The sequence below is a fragment of the Tursiops truncatus genome, chromosome 4 (genome assembly GCF_011762595.2).
Source record: "Tursiops truncatus isolate mTurTru1 chromosome 4, mTurTru1.mat.Y, whole genome shotgun sequence".
Classification (NCBI taxonomy): Eukaryota; Metazoa; Chordata; class Mammalia; order Artiodactyla; family Delphinidae; genus Tursiops; species Tursiops truncatus.
In genome coordinates, this window is record NC_047037.1 from 3,505,324 (window position 1) to 3,521,111 (window position 15,788).

The following is a 15,788-nucleotide window of genomic DNA, read 5'->3' on the forward strand; positions in this document are numbered from 1 at the left end:
GGAGTCACATATCTGAATTATTGCATCAAGAAGGCTGTAACAGAAAAGATGTCCGTGAGAAAGTAATGTGAAGCCAATATGCAAAAACGAGAGTGATTGGAAACGACCATAAAATCATCAGGCTATTGACAGCTGGGGAAATTCCACATGCCAAGCAAATCAGCTGCAAGGAAATATGAGAGGCTTGAGGTGAAAAAAATACACCTGAATCCGTAATTGAATTAGACAAGCCTCGCTGCGCGGAGAACTCTGCTGGTCACCAGGATGCAAAGCAAACGCCGGGTTGCCAGACGCGCGTTTATCAGCCACAGTGATTTATTGAGTGCTTTAATAATACAAGTGTACATCAACTGATCCACAGTCAAAAGTGGCAGGTCCCTAAGAAATTTACAAGCACTTTAAGTAAATCAAAATACATATTATTTTGTTCAATCCAGCAGTCTTCTGTGTGGGGACAGAAGGCTAGTGATAAACAGAGTCTCAGTAATGCACAGTGATTCTGATTGAAGCTTTTGTACAAAAATCTGGTTCCCAGTAGCATGCACCCACCGATAAAGACTTCAGTACAAAAAACTTAACCCTAAGCATTACATTGGAGTAGAAACGAGATAGAATTCTGAATTCGTGTTTTCCCCAAGATCACAGGAAGGGAAAAAGGATCCAAAGAAAACGAACAACAAAATAACAGAACCACACAGGAATACGAAGCTTTGAAAGAAAGCTCATATTATTACAGATCTGACATTGTTTGCACTGAAAACAAAAGTTCCCATCCACGTGGAGGTGGGATTAAAAAAAAACAAACCCAGATCTTTCAAGTTAATAGAAATTAAACAGGGAATAAAACGGGAAGGGGTGGGGGGCAAAGGAAAGGGAGGGTGGGGGATGGATGACATTCCATCACAAAACGGTTCGAAAGGTGATAAAAATAAGACAAGCAGAGCCGAGGTGCGGGGCCCCGATGCACTTGGTGAGTGTGCCGCGGGCCAGGGCCCTATGTGGCGTACCGCTTGGTCCACTGCCTGGCCATCCGGTCGTGCTCCGCCCTGTTGGTCATGTACTGTGTGGCGATGCTACCCACCAGCGGGTCAGCTGGAAAGGAAGCAGAGTCAGAGGTCAGTCAACACCAGCAGCTTGGCCTCTTCAAAGCCGGGGAAGAGAGGAGTGTCTGGAAAGCTGGCCCTGGCTCAAGGCGTGGGCAGGGAGGCGAGATGCTGCGCCCTGGAACAAGGTCACCTTCGCCATGACCTGCAAGTGACCTGCCCCGGAGACCGCATCTCACCCCCGCCGCCCGAGGAGCACCTACCTGTGCTCTGACTGCTGCCTCTTGTCACGTCTCCGGACGAGCGTGACTCTCTCTGTCCCCACCATACATATGCTTCTCCCCCTCTTCCTCCCCTGGTTTTCAGGTAGATGTTTATTTCACAGAGAAGATGCAGGTGGGCTGTGGGCGGGGCCTGCAGGGTCCTGGATACGATCCCCTGGGGGAAGGGGGCGGGGGAAGCCTGGCCAACTCCCTGACCTGGGTTATTGCCCGGGCAGGGGTCCAGCAGCAGGTTAGTGACCCACTGACACAGGGCGACAGGCTGCTTCTGCCTCTATATTTGGGAATATCAAAGCCACAGAGCTCTCTACTACATAAACAGCGATGGATGTTAGTCACAGCTAACCCTCACTGACCTACCACGTCCTAAAACTTTAACACGGGAGGGCTGGCACGGGATGAAACTGCAGCCTAAGGATGGGGGTCGTCAGGGCTGGAGCTGGGCCCTGACTGCAGGTCTCCCGGGACACTGCTCCACCCAGACGGGATCAACGGTTAATGAAAACAATTCAAAGCAGCTACAAAAAAAACGTAATTTAGGTTTCTGGAGATCCCAGAATCCACCCGTCTCCCTCCATTCTCTAATCTCACTTCTTCCCTGAGTTTTATTTCCTGTATTTTTGGTGTTGAGAATTTGAGTGTATTAGGGCACGTGGATAAGAAAGAACCAAAAGGGAAAAGGAAAAATATCAGCAAAAGCTAACGTTAAATATGAAAAAAAGAAAATAGGTAAAGAATATGGAAGTGGGTTTGTGGTCTAATACCACCTCGTAACTCGGGAAGATTCTGAGAGTCTGCTAAGACCCAGTAAGACATCCAAGGTCACACCTTCGCGATAACCAAGGTATAACAGGAAGTCCACCTTTTAGCGATCTGCTGCTGCTGAGGATAACAAAGCTCGTGAAAGTCCTCCCGACAAGACTTTGCTTTTATTTTTTTAATTTTGTTACAGTTCTAACATTATATTACGCCACGTTTTTTTTTTTTCCTTTTTCGCGGTACGCGGGCCTCTCACTGTCGTGGCCTCTCCCGCTGCGGAGCACAGGCCCCGGACGCGCAGGCTCAGCGGCCGTGGCTCACGGGCCCAGCCGCTCCGCGGCATGTGGGATCTTCCCGGACCGGGGCACGAACCCGTGTCCCTTGCATCGGCAGGCGGACTCTCAACCACTGCGCCACCAGGGAAGCCCACACCATGTTTTTTTGTTTGTTTGTTTTTTCTTTTTTGTTTTCTGGCTGTGCTAAGAGGCTTGTTGGAACTTAGTTCCCTGACCAGGGATCCAACCTGGGCCCCCTGCAGGGGAAGCGCCAAATCCTAACCACTGGATCGCCGGGGGAGTCCCCAAGACTTGCTTAAGTTTTAACAAACCTCACTTAAGTTTTCTTGGACTTGTGCTAAGTTTGTTACAATTATTCTAGGGAGAGGCCAGTTTCTTATATTCACTTACATCACAAACAATGATAGTCAATGGGTGTGTTCGGAATGTCTGCCTCTCTGCCTACTCTGTGATTCTTGTCCTTCACTTGCCAAATGGTGAAACTCTATCACTTCAACTAACGGAGCCAGGGTTCAAGATGATTGAAATCAGCAGTACCAGATGTAGACACTAAACACCTGGGATTGGCAAGATATTTTTAAAAAAAATGCTGTCTTTCAGTTCAGACTATAGAGTCTAAAAAGGGCCAAAGACAGGTCTGAGTCACATATCACTACCTTTGAAACAAATCATCTTGTTTCAATTTCTGGAATGCAAAGCCTTAGGGTGGAACCTGGGCACCTTCAACAGAGCTTACATCTACATCGCTCAAGACAGCTGTTGGGTTAAACACACTCTACATTAGTGATGTGCGCTGAAGAGCCATCTGTACTTCCTGACTTAACTGGTCGAGGTAAAGGCCAGGTTTAATGTCAGAAGAATGACCAGTGACATGAATGTTCTAGTGCATATCTACCCTCACTGAGAGTGGGCATACTGTGAGTCTGCTGTTTCAGCTCAAAGGAGGGAGAGGGAGAAGGAGACAGTGGGGTGGGAAAAGCATCTATACTACTTCAACAGGGGCAGAGGGGAAAACCTCAAAAACACGGTAGAGTGTTCTTGATAAAACTCACATGCGTTGTGCAGACATTTTTTGGTACGCTTAAATAATTAGCAGGAAATTCCTCTGAGTTCCTTGTATAATACCTTTTCAAGTTCGATTTTGAAAAGAGAAATATTTTTCCATCTGCAAAATTATACATGCTAAATATAAAAATAATAATTAACAATTTCAAAAAATCACTTCACACAGTACACAGGACAGAAAGTTGTAAGTGAAAACCGTTTGCAAATTCACTGAGAGAAGTACTGTTAACATTTTGACTTACATCTTCCCAGACTTCTTTTCTAAACTACAATTAAAATAAAAGATCATAGTCTGCTTTTGGAACCTTTTAAAAACTCACTGTATGGTGAATAACTTTTTATATCAATAATTATATCCTACTTGATCATTTTTGATTTAATTTTTCAATTGAAGTATAACTGACTTATATTACTATATTAGTTTCAGGTGTACAACACAGTAATTTGATAATTTTATAGATTATACTCCATACAAAGTTCTTATAAAACACTGACTATATTTCCTGCACATCATTTAAAATATTAACCTGAATTAATAACCAGTCTTCTGTTTAGAGACATTTGGGTTCTTTCCTTTTTTTTTTTTTCTGCTTTATAAACAATGCTGTGAAGAACATTATTGTGTGAGCATCTTTGTAAATTTATGCAAATCTTAAATTTAAAGTGTTAATGAAGGAATAAAGGTATAAAATGAAGGAATTTAAAAATCATGTGTTATCAATCAAATAGTTCTTAAATGCTAAAATGTTTTGTTGAACAGAAAAAAGTTAAGACTACCAGTAACTGAATAGAAACTATGCAATAAATGTATATCCAATGATCACTGCAGTGAATTTAGTGGAATGAGATACTCCTTTTGTAGTATATTTATAATTATGACTTGAAGTAAGATTGAATCTTGTTATTGGGTTTCACATTTCCTGGATACAGATACGCCAGGGATGAAATAACGATGACGGGTGACACATCTTCTTCCTCCTTCTCCTCTACTTTCCTGTCTGACCTCTGCTTCCCTACACAGCGCCAGGCGCCTGAACAGCAAGCATGGTTATTTGCGAGTGAGTGAAAGGTGATCTCAGTGCTCTGCCCCCTCCCCTTTTTTGGAGATTCGTGTTATGTGCACCTTTGATTCCAGAAGAGAAAGGCTCAGGCGACTCCTGCAACCCCATCTGAAGGCTCACCCGCGACGGGGGCTATACTGGAAACATTGGAAACCAGAAGGGTTCACAGCCCGTCCAGGAAAGGAGGGAGACAGGGAGAACGGACTTGAGGATATGGGGAGGAGGAAGGGTGAGCTGTGACAAAGCGAGAGAGAGGCATGGACATATATACACTACCAAACTTAAGGTAGACAGCTAGTGGGAAGCAGCCGCATAGCACAGGGAGATCAGCTTGGTGCTTTGTGACCGCCTGGAGGGGTGGGATAGGGAGGGTGGGAGGGAGGGAGACGCAAGAGGGAAGAGATATGGGAACATATGTATATGTACAACTGATTCACTTTGTTATACAGCAGAAACTAACACACCATTGTAAAGCAATTATACCCCAATAAAGATGTTAAAAGAAAAAAAAAGACTAAAGCGGGTAAGAAGCAGCTACGTGGTTAGAGGGAGCGGAGAACGACGGGCAGATGGCCGAGCCGCCCAGTGATTCCATTTGCGAGGCCAGGGAACATTCTCTCTTGGTTGGTAGGTGGAATGGGAGAAATCACATGGCAAAGAAATGCTGACTCCCTTTTCTTAAGACAACACATATATTCTCAAAGAAACACAGACAAAACCAGTCCAGTATGATGGAAAAGGGGGTGCGCTCTGGGTCCAGACTGCCTGCCTTTGTACCTCGGTTCCACCGATAACTGTGTCATGTCAGGCAAAGGACTTCACTTCTCCGTGCCTCGGTTTTCTCAACTGCGAAATGAAGTTGCTACAGTTGTTGTTATAAGAATGAGATGAACTGATTATTGTCAGGCACGTACAAAACGTCTGCTGTCATTTTCAAAATGAAGACAGGAAAACGAATATTCATGTGCACCTTAAAAGAAATATAAATCTTATTGTCCTCTGGAAGACATTCTCTTCGGATAAAATCCATAAAATCCAAAGTCTTGAGCATGTAATTATTAGAGAAATGCAAATCAAAACTACAATGAGGCATCACCTCACACCGGTCAGAATGACCACCATCAAAAAATCGACAAACAATAAATGCTGGAGAGGGTGTGGAGAAAAGGGAACCCTCTTGCACTGTTGGTGGGAATGTGAATTGATACAGCCATTGTGGAGAACAGTACGGAGGTTCCTCAAAAAACTATAACTAGAGCTACCATATGATCCAGCAATCCCACTACTGGGCATATATCTGGAGAAAACCATGGTTCAAAAGAATACATGCACCCCACTGTTCACAGCAGTACTATTCACAATAGCCAAGATGTGGAAGCAACCTAAACGTCCATTGACAGATGAATGGATAAAGAAGATGTGGTACATATATACAATGGAATATTACTCAGCCATAAAAAAGAATGAAATAATGCCATGTGCAGCCACATGGATGGACCTAGAGATTATCATACTAAATGAAGTAAGTCAGACAAAGACAAATATCATATGATGCCATTTCTATGTGGAATCTAAAATATGACACAAATGAACTTATCTATGAAACAGAAACAGACTCACAGACACAGAGAAAAGACTTGTGGTTGCCAAGGGGGAGGATGATGGGGGAGGATGATAGGGGAGGGATGAATTAGGAGGCTGGGTTAGCAGAGGCAAACTATTATATATAAAATAGATAAACAACAAGGTCCTACTGTAGAGCACAGAGAACTATATTCAATATCCTGTGATAAACCATAATGGAAAAGAATATGAAAAAGAATGTGTGTATATATATGTAACTGAATCATTTGCTGTACACCTGAAATTAACACAACGCTGTAATGCAACTATACTTCAATAAAATAAACTAAACAAAAACAAAACCAACGAAGTCCTTAGCATGGCTCCCAAGAGCATCATGATCTAGACCTAATCTTTCCAGCCTTCTCCACCCATGCTTTAAACCAGAATTAACAACTCACAGCTTCTCCAATAAGCCCTCCAATAAGCTCTCTGCACCTTTGCTTCTGCGACGTCCTTTGCTTGATGGGCTTCTACGAATTTCTCAACATTTAGCTCAGGCATAGCCTCCTTGGGGATGCTTCTAGGGGCTTTGTAGCAGGCTTATGTGTCCCATTTCTGTTTTGTCTGTTCGCACCTCTATCACTGTGCTGAGAACGCTGCCTTTTAGTTGTCTGTCTGCTGTACGGTCTACATTTCCCATGGGGCTGGAGCCCACGCGTTCAGTCATTCGTCAACTATCACTGAGTCCCTACTATGTTCCAGGTCCTGCAGAACTAGTGCTAAATAAGCAAACTCCTGCCCTCATGGGACTCTGCCTGGGTCCCTCTGTCTCCGTTTCCCTCTCGTTAACCTCATGTTTACTGCGATGTATGAATGGAGAAGAACGTAAGACAAGTAAGTAAGGAACACACAAAATAACAGCCAGAAGGAGCAGTTACTCCATAAGGCGGGTGTCCCTCTGTAGCACTATATGCTGGCTCACCATAGAAGTTTCTTCTCTACACACGACTAGCAAGTCAGTAAAGGGGACCTGATGGAGAGTGTGACAGCTTTCTTGTCTTTTTTTTTAAACTTATTTATTTTTTAACTTTTTTGTATATAAGCAGGAATCCTCCCTCCCTCCCTTCCTCCCTCCCTTTCTGGCTGTGTTGGGTCTTCGTTGCTGTGCACGCGGGCTTTCTCTAGTTGTGGCGAGAGGGGGCTACTCTTTGTTGCGGTGCGCAGGCTTCTCATTGTGGTGGCTTCTCTTGTTGTGGAGCACGGGCTCTAGGCTCACAGGCTTCAGTAGTCGTGGCACGCAGGCTTAGTAGTTGCGGCTCGCGGGCTCTAGAGTGCAGACTCAGTAGTTGTGGCACATGGGCTTAGTTGTTCCGCGGCATGTGGGGTCTTCCCGGACCAGGGCTCGAACCCATGTCCCCTGCACTGGCAGGCGGATTCTTAACCATTGTGCCACCAGGGAGGTCCTAACTTAATTATTTTCTTATTGAACTTTGTGGTTAGCACTTTGCCATGTCTTGGATTCTTCGAGGCTATAAACCACCGCTTCTCCAGCTGTCCCACCATCGCCGTGATGAGCACTTACTCACCAAGTCACTGGAGGCTTTCTGTGGGTCTGCCTTGCCATGAGGAATAGCTCTTTTGTGTGTCTTTCATGGAACTTTTCTTCCATGGTTTGGTTTAGCCTAGTTTTATTTAAATCTTCTATAAAATTAAAAAGTAATTGATGCCCATTATAATAAATTCAAATAATAAAGAAGCATGTATGATGTAAAGAATACGATCTTCTTCCCTTCAATTTCCCACCATCTCAGGGTAACTGCTGTTAATGGTTGGATGCTCACTCCTCCAGACTGTTTTCTTTAGTTATATTTAAACCCAATGGGAATCACATGATTCTGCAACTTGCACTTTCCTCTGGGCCAATATACAGCAGTTGTGTTTCTAAGATACTAGAAATAGACCTAGCTTATTACTTTTAATAATTAGAGGGCATTCCTTTGCACAGTTATTCAGCTTTCATTTTTCCATCCCCTACTGATGCACATTTATTGATACATTAGATTTGATGTTTTGCTATCAGGACTAGTATCACCATCTTGTATACATCTTTGAGCATAGGTTTGTGTCGTCCTGGAGGGTAGATTCTTCTAGGTGACGGTATTGGGCCAGAGAGTACAGTACACATTTAAACTTTTTGCCAAATACTGCCAAACGGCCCTTCAATAAAAGGATGTACAATTTATCCTATTTCTGGACATTCTCCCTAACACTGCATTACCAATCTTTAAAAATTGTTTTTGTCAAGGTAACCAAAAAAAAAAAAATCCCTGTCGTTGTATCTGGATATAATTTGATGTCTACTGAGGTTTAACATATTCTTGTGTTTGTTCGCCATTTGTGTTTCTTCTCCTGTGACGTGCTTGTTCATGCCTTTTGCCTATTTTTTCCTTACTAGCATGAAGGAGTATTTTATATATTATAAATATTAAGCATGCACTGCAAGTTCGGCTTTGGCCTCAGTATTCAGCCCAAATTGCTTTAGTCTTTGGAGGACTGAACAGACAAATGCCTCCTTTGATGTTATTTTGAGCTTTGCTGAACTTGTGGAGATCAAAGATCAGGTTACCATCATATTGAATAAATACAGATCATCTTTTGGATTATTACTAATATCGGAATACTGGTTTTTAAAATATTGGTAAGCATGATGAATGTTAACTTGGGACTGAAAATCTCTTTCAGTTGAAGACAAACAATATGACATACAAGGAAAAGATTTGGAACCGTCTTCACACGTATTCACACAAACGCTCAAAGTGAGATGGGAGCGCAGCTATCGTGAGGAAGAAGGCTTCTGGCACGAAACAGGCCTTACGATTGTCCACGGCAGATACTGAGAGTAAAGCACTTGTAACAACCAGTGGCTGCTGGCAGAGAGAGCAGTGCATCCAATGATTGTGTGAGTCAGGAAATGAATGCAAACATATTAGAGATAAAAATGTGAGGGCAAAAGGCTTCTGTTGGCTTCTGAAATACCCAGAAGACATCGTCTTTAAGCATTTTGCACACAGCTCCAGTTTGTGGGAGGACCTGCAGGGACACTGCACCGTGATCGCCGTGAGCCAAATCTTTTAAGTCTAGGGGGTGAGGAGATGAGTCTTCACCTTTCTGTTACCATTAGAGAAAAAAGAAAGCTTATTGACTTCATAGCAAAATCTCCACTAAGAGTAACCCACAGTGGGACAGACAGCCAAAGAAAAACATGCTTTTCATCAGGCGAAAACATCTGTCTAAGTCTTGCAAGTGTGCAGAGGAGTCTCCTAGCAGCTGGCAGGGCTAAGAAGTTATACTGCAACGTCATCATGACAAACTTTAAAAACATATCTAATTTTTTTCATGAAATTAAAAAAAAATTTTTTTTGGCCGCTCAGCTTGTGGGATCTTAGTTCTCCGGCCAGGGATTGGATTGAACCTGGGCCACGGCCGTGAAAGCGTGGCGTCCTAACCACTGGGCCACCAGGGGGTTCCCTCTAATTTTTAATAATAATATTATAGTATTACTTAAATTCTTAAAACAAAATTTCATATTTATTCTTGTATCTCAGAAGATCACTTTATGGTGGGAACATTCAACATTGCCTTAGGTTGTTTATTGGGTTTAATGCTGGCTGTTCAGTATTCAGCCAGAAATAAATTCAGTGCACCTCTAAGGAAAATACTATTTATCTATTATATGTGGAGGAAATATTTTCTCCCAGTCTTTTGTCCTTTAACTTAGTTTATAATGTCTCTTGCCATTACAAGTTTAACGTTTTTCAGTACTTAATAAGTCAATCTTTCCTTAGTATTTTTTAGTGTGATGTCATGTGTATTTGACAAAGGCCTTCTCCACTCCAGTATTTCAGAAGTATTCTCCTACATTGACATACAGTAACCGTCTGTGCAATGCTAGCTTTATCACACAGACGATTCCCATACGTATTTGGACCTGATTCTGTACTTGATATTCTTGCATTCGATTAATTTGTCTTTTGCTTTATTTACCCCTATTTTCTTGCTACTGTCTTAAAGTATGTTTGATATCTGGTAGGATAAGTTCTCACGCGTCCCCATTTCTTTCCTTCACTAAAGTTTTACTTGGAGAACTGTCATCTTGAGGCTGAGACTTGGAGCAATGAAAGCTAGGTCACCCCAGGGTATAGGAATTTCATGTCTCTTTGAATAATGTTATCAAGATTGAGGAATGACTGAATTCCTCAGGGTCTACTAATTAAAAATCAAGTGAGTAGGACAAAGTTAAGGTTTTTTGTAGTTTGGAATGTGGGGAAACCAGACCATTAATTATAGGCCTAACCCAGACCAGAAAGGTTGTTAAGTACCCTGAAAAAAAAAAAAATCACATATACATAGAGTGTGTGTGTGCCTGCGTGTGATGCTCGTGGCTCATAAAGCGATTTAGGGAGAACGTTACCATGACTATGATTTAAACCAAGTGGTGGATGTTATCCAACTAGATTTAACTTCGAAAATGCTAAATAAAACTGCATATCAGTCTCGCAAGATATGTTATTATCTCAGAATTAATAACTAGCGATGCTAAAAGAGGAATCAAGTACCCCAACTTCTAAAGAGACATTAATACCTTCCTCAGGACTCGCTAAGAGAAGAGGAGCTGGGGGGCTTCCCTGGTGGCGCAGTGGTTAAGAATCCGCCTGCCAATGCAGGGGACACGGGTTCGAGCCCTGGTCTGGGAAGATCCCACATGCCACGGAGCAACTAAGCCCATGCGCCACAACTACTGAAGCCCACACGCCTAGAGCCTGTGTTCTGCAACAAGAGAAGCCACTGCAATGCAGAGCCTGCACACCGCAATGAAGAGTAGCTCCCGCTCGTCGCGACTCAAGAAAGTCCGTGCGCAGCAACGAAGACGCAACACAGCCAAAAAAAAAAAAAAAAAAAAAAGAAACACAGCCATTCTCAAATATTAAATTACATAAAGTTACAATTAAGTAATTTATACAGGTAATCAATACTTAAAACTTATCATTTCTTAATTATTTTACGGCTATTATTATTTATCGTCATAGTTTTTTTTAAGGTCTTTTCTATCCGTATGGTGGAAAAACACCATGTGCTACTGTGCACCTTGTCCCGATTACACACTCAGGAAGGTCACATAAGTAGCTTGAAATCAGCAAATGCTACAAATTAGGACTTGAGTTACTGTTTTGCTGATTGTCTGTGGTTAAGAAAGTGATGGAGAAAATGCTAATAGTGCAGATCAAACTTAAAAGTGTATCATGTCTAGATCCTTACACAGTGAAGAGCATAAAAACTGGACGATATATTCTTCCAGCACATGAGACCATTATCTGATTCAGAAAGAAGTTGCTCATGACACTAACCAGTGAAGTTCTGACATGCTTTTTCTTTGTTTTACTTTGGTCTTAGTTCGTAACTATGTATGAAAATATCGCCCAACATTCCTGTTAGAAACACACTCCTTTGCTAAAAGTCACTGTAAGTCTTCTGAGAATGAGTCAGCTACATGGAATTTGCAGTAAAGAGAACTGTGTATTTTATTATCTGTAAACTGTGTACATTTTTACATCAGTAAAATGTATAATAAATCTATGTACGTACATATGGGCATACAACCACCCCTTCTAGCCACTGCCCATTTCAAAGTTACCAACGCCCATGGGGAAGGGCTTAGCCAAGGAAGCTGAGCCGGGGCTGGGTCTTCTACATCAGGGGACTGGGAAGTGAGACCTCGGATTACGGCACGTGAAGCAGCATTTTGACACCTGTCACCCAGAAGGCATGGACGGCAAGATGCTGCTTGCCAAGGAAGCAGAAAATCAGGTACAGGGTTGCCGCCCTCATCCTTTATCTGACCCCACAGCCTAGGAGTCAGGCCTTGGAAAGGGAGAGAAGAGGTGTCTGAGAACCAGACCTGCTTGCTCCACCCTGACAGAGTAGAAACAGGAAATGAGATTTAAATCAGTATGAGAGGAGAGTTTAAAAACCGACAAGGCTGACTTTTCTATTAACTGAAAGTAACCCGAATGCTGCTAAATATTGTTAAGGAATAGAAAAGCAAAATTCAACTAAATGTGGCCTAAAGCAGTGAATGAGAAAATTAAGACCAGTCCATATTAATGCCCCGAGTTGCGATGGCTCAACAAACAATACGAATACACTGGCTACAACCTAAACTATACTGTTGATAGAATATTTTTCCAAACGTCAAAACTCGTCCTATCAGCCTACACAGCAGTGCTATGTACCCTAAATCAATGTGTGTTTTGAAATAGAAAGCGTCTGTTAGACTAGACCCATCCACAGAGCAGCACAGATGGGGCATCCCTACTGAGAAGCTACTGGATTGCAATTCCAGGCTTAGTTAAACAATAATTCCTAATGAACTCTCAGAAAATATCCTTACGGTATTGGACTTGCTTAAGGCACCAGAGATTCACATTGCTTTCTCCAAAACGTTGGGCTGGCCGAAAAGTTCGTTCGGTTTTAAGTAATAATAAAAGGCACTTTTCATTTTCACCAAGAACTTCACTGAACAACGTATTCGCTAACCAAACAAACTTCTGGGGCAACCCAATACCTCTGCAAAAAGCTATAGCTGCAGCAAGTAGGAAAGAGTCAAAGATGCCGAGATATCAAAGCTATATTTTTTAAAAAAGCAGCTTTATTGAGATATAATTCACATACCATATAATCCACCCATTTATTGTGCACACTTCAGTCGTTTTTAGTACATCCACAGAGTTATACAGTCACAATCCACTTTAGAATATTTTCATCACCTCCAAAAGATACCTTGTATCCTATTCCTCTAAACCCTCCAGCCCTAGGCATCCACTGATCTTTCTATTTACCTATTCTGGACATTTCATATAAATGGAATCATTCAACATGCGGTCTTTTGTGACTGGCTTCTCTCACAAAGCATCATGTTTTCAAGGTTCACCCATGTTGTAGCATGTAACAGTACTTCATTCTCTTTTATTGCCAAATGATATTCTATTGTGTGAATATACCCCATCATATTTATCCATTCCTTAGGTGACGGACATGTGGGTTGTTTTCACCTTTTGGATACTGCGAATACCCACATGCTGCTGTGAACGTCTGTGTACAAGTTTTGCATAGATCTGTTTTCATTTCTCCTGGGTCTATACCCAGCAGTGGAATTGCTTGGTCACATGCGAACTCGATGCTTAACTGTTAGATGAACTGCCAAAATGCTGTCCAGAGAGAATTGCACATCCCTCCCCAGCAACGTGTGAGGGGTCTGATTCTCTATGTCCTCACCACACGTGTTAGCATCTGAGGATGTCAGATTATAAAGACAGAATAGCTTACACCCATTGGCCTCTACCTACCAAGTGTCCAGTTAAAAAAATATATACCATATTCCCTACCAACCTATGTTCCTGCCAACCATGGAAAATAAATTCTCTGAAGTTGGAGTATTTTTCTCACGGTCTGTGTCTACGAGAGACCAAAGATTATCCTGATCCTGTCTTCCCTCTACTTCTAACCCTGATGGAAGTAAAAATGACAACAATAATCTAAGGAGACTCGTTTGTAATGCACACCTTTTCTTCAATATAAAAAAATACATTTTAATCCCACAGTCCTCAATTGTAGTCTGCCCATTAAAAACTAGTATTCTAATGTATCGATTTCCCCCTCACGCCACCTCTTTTGTTCACACTGCTATTCCGTGCGGAGAGCAGGACAGGAGATCGTGTGAGAGCGGGCGTGAACACAGCAGTTGTGCCCCAGATGCATCGCACATGTCCACAGTCTCCGCCGCATTGGGGAGTCTGGACTCGAGTCCAGAGGTATAAATAACCCAGCTCAGGGCCACAGCTGGACCAGAACGTCAGTGGTGTCAGGTGACTGGATCCTTCTGTCTGCCGTTGAGGGCTGGCAGTGTAGCCGAGGCGGCCTGGTGAGTCACGTGGACACTGCCGCGCTGAGAAACGACTTTCCCTCAGAGTGTGGGCTTTGACTTGGGCTGAGGCCTTGCTCTAAACCTCCTCCCAACTCCTCCCTTTCCTTCAGGGTAGGCAAGGCCTCTTTTGCTGTCTTTTTTTTTTTTTTTAAATTTTTTTTGGAGTATAGTTGCTTTACAACGTTGTGTTAGTTTCTACTGTACAGCAAATGAATCAGCTATATGTATACATACATCCCTTCTTTTTTTGGATTTCCTTCCCACTTAGGTCACCACGGAGTATTGAGTAGAGTTCCCTGTGCTGTACGGTAGGTTCTCACTAGTTATCTATTTTACACATAGTAGTGTATATATGTCAATCCCAGTCTCCAATCCATCCCACCTTCCCTTCCCCCCCCGGTAACCATACATCTTTTCTCTATGTCTGTGTCTCTATTTCTCTTTTGCAGTCTTATATCACAAAAACAGCAGAGTGTCTGGGGCACGGGAGATGACAGTTCCATATGTATTTGTGTAATAAATGAATGAACGAGTAATTCCACTGGTCAGGATGGAACTTAGTTTGTTGGAGGTATCAGGTTTCTGGCTAGACATCCTTCTTCCTTCCCATGCTTGAGCCTAAATGACATTTATCCCTATGGGATCAGCAGCTCCCCAAGTCACTGACGTGAGATAGTAAGCATTTGGGCAGCCCTGGTGCAAATTTACTTTGTGATTTAATATTTAGCTATCTCTGCTTCGAGTCTAAACCATACAATGTGAGCTACTTCCTACAACTGACCTCTTACTTTGTCTTCAAGCTTCCCTGCTATCTCCTTTTGGTCCCTGAAGCCTTCAATTCTTATTTTTAAAATTGAGGTATACTTGATGTATAATATATAAGTTTTAGGTGTACAACATAGTGATTCCCAATTTTTAAAGGTCATATTCCATTTATAGTTATTATAAAGTATTGGCTATATCCCCTGTGTTGTATAATATATCCTTGTAGCTTATTTATTTTATACACAGTAGTGTGCACCTCTTAACCCCCTACTTGGCCCCTCCCTGCACTGGTAACCACTAGTTTATTCTCTATATCTGTGAGTCTGTTTCTTTTTTGCTATATTCACTAGTCTGTTGTATCTTTTAGGTTCCACATATAAGTATATCATACACTAACTGTATTTGTCTGACATTTCACTCAGCATAATACCCTTCAGGTCCACCCATGCTGTTGGAAATGGCAAAATTTCATTCTTTTTTATGGCTGAGCAGTGTTCCATTGTGTGTGTGTGTGTGTGTGTGTGTGTGTGTGTGTATCTTTATCTATATCTATACCTATATCTATATGTACATGTATATCTACCTCACATCTTCTTTACCCATTCATCTGTTGATGGACACTTGGATTGCTTCTATATCTTGACAACTGTAAAGAATGCTGCTATGAACACTGGGGTGCATATATCTTTTCGAATTAGTGTTTTCATTTTCTTTAGATATATACACAGGAATGGAATTGCTGTATCATATGGTAGTTCTACTTTTAATTTTTTGAGGAACCTCCATACTGTTTTCCGTAGTGGCTGAACCAGTTTACATTCCCACTAATAGTGTACAAGGGTTCCCTTTTCTCTACATCCTTGCCAATATTTGTTATTTGTGGTGTTTTGGATGACAGCCATTCTGACAGGTGTAAGGTGATTCTAATTGTGGTTTTGATTTGCATTTCCCTGATGGTTGGCAATACTGAG

General features: G+C 42.2%; 1 protein-coding gene across 4 annotated transcripts in view; it reads right to left on the reverse strand.

Moving 5' to 3' along the window:
* Positions 1–293: 293 nt before the first annotated feature.
* Positions 294–15,788, reverse strand: part of UBE2E2 (ubiquitin conjugating enzyme E2 E2) — a 360,739-nt gene continuing 345,244 nt past the window's right edge. For 3 of the 4 annotated variants that reach the window (XR_012331277.1, XM_073803655.1, XM_019948609.3), the window contains one exon: positions 294–1,092. Coding sequence is in view for 3 of the 4 variants with exons in the window: in XM_073803655.1 (XP_073659756.1) it covers positions 995–1,092 (98 nt within the window). In the remaining variant the exon portion in view is untranslated. Of the gene's footprint in view, positions 1,093–2,246; positions 3,545–15,788 lie in introns of those variants that run through there. The other variant, XM_073803657.1, reaches the window with a different exon arrangement.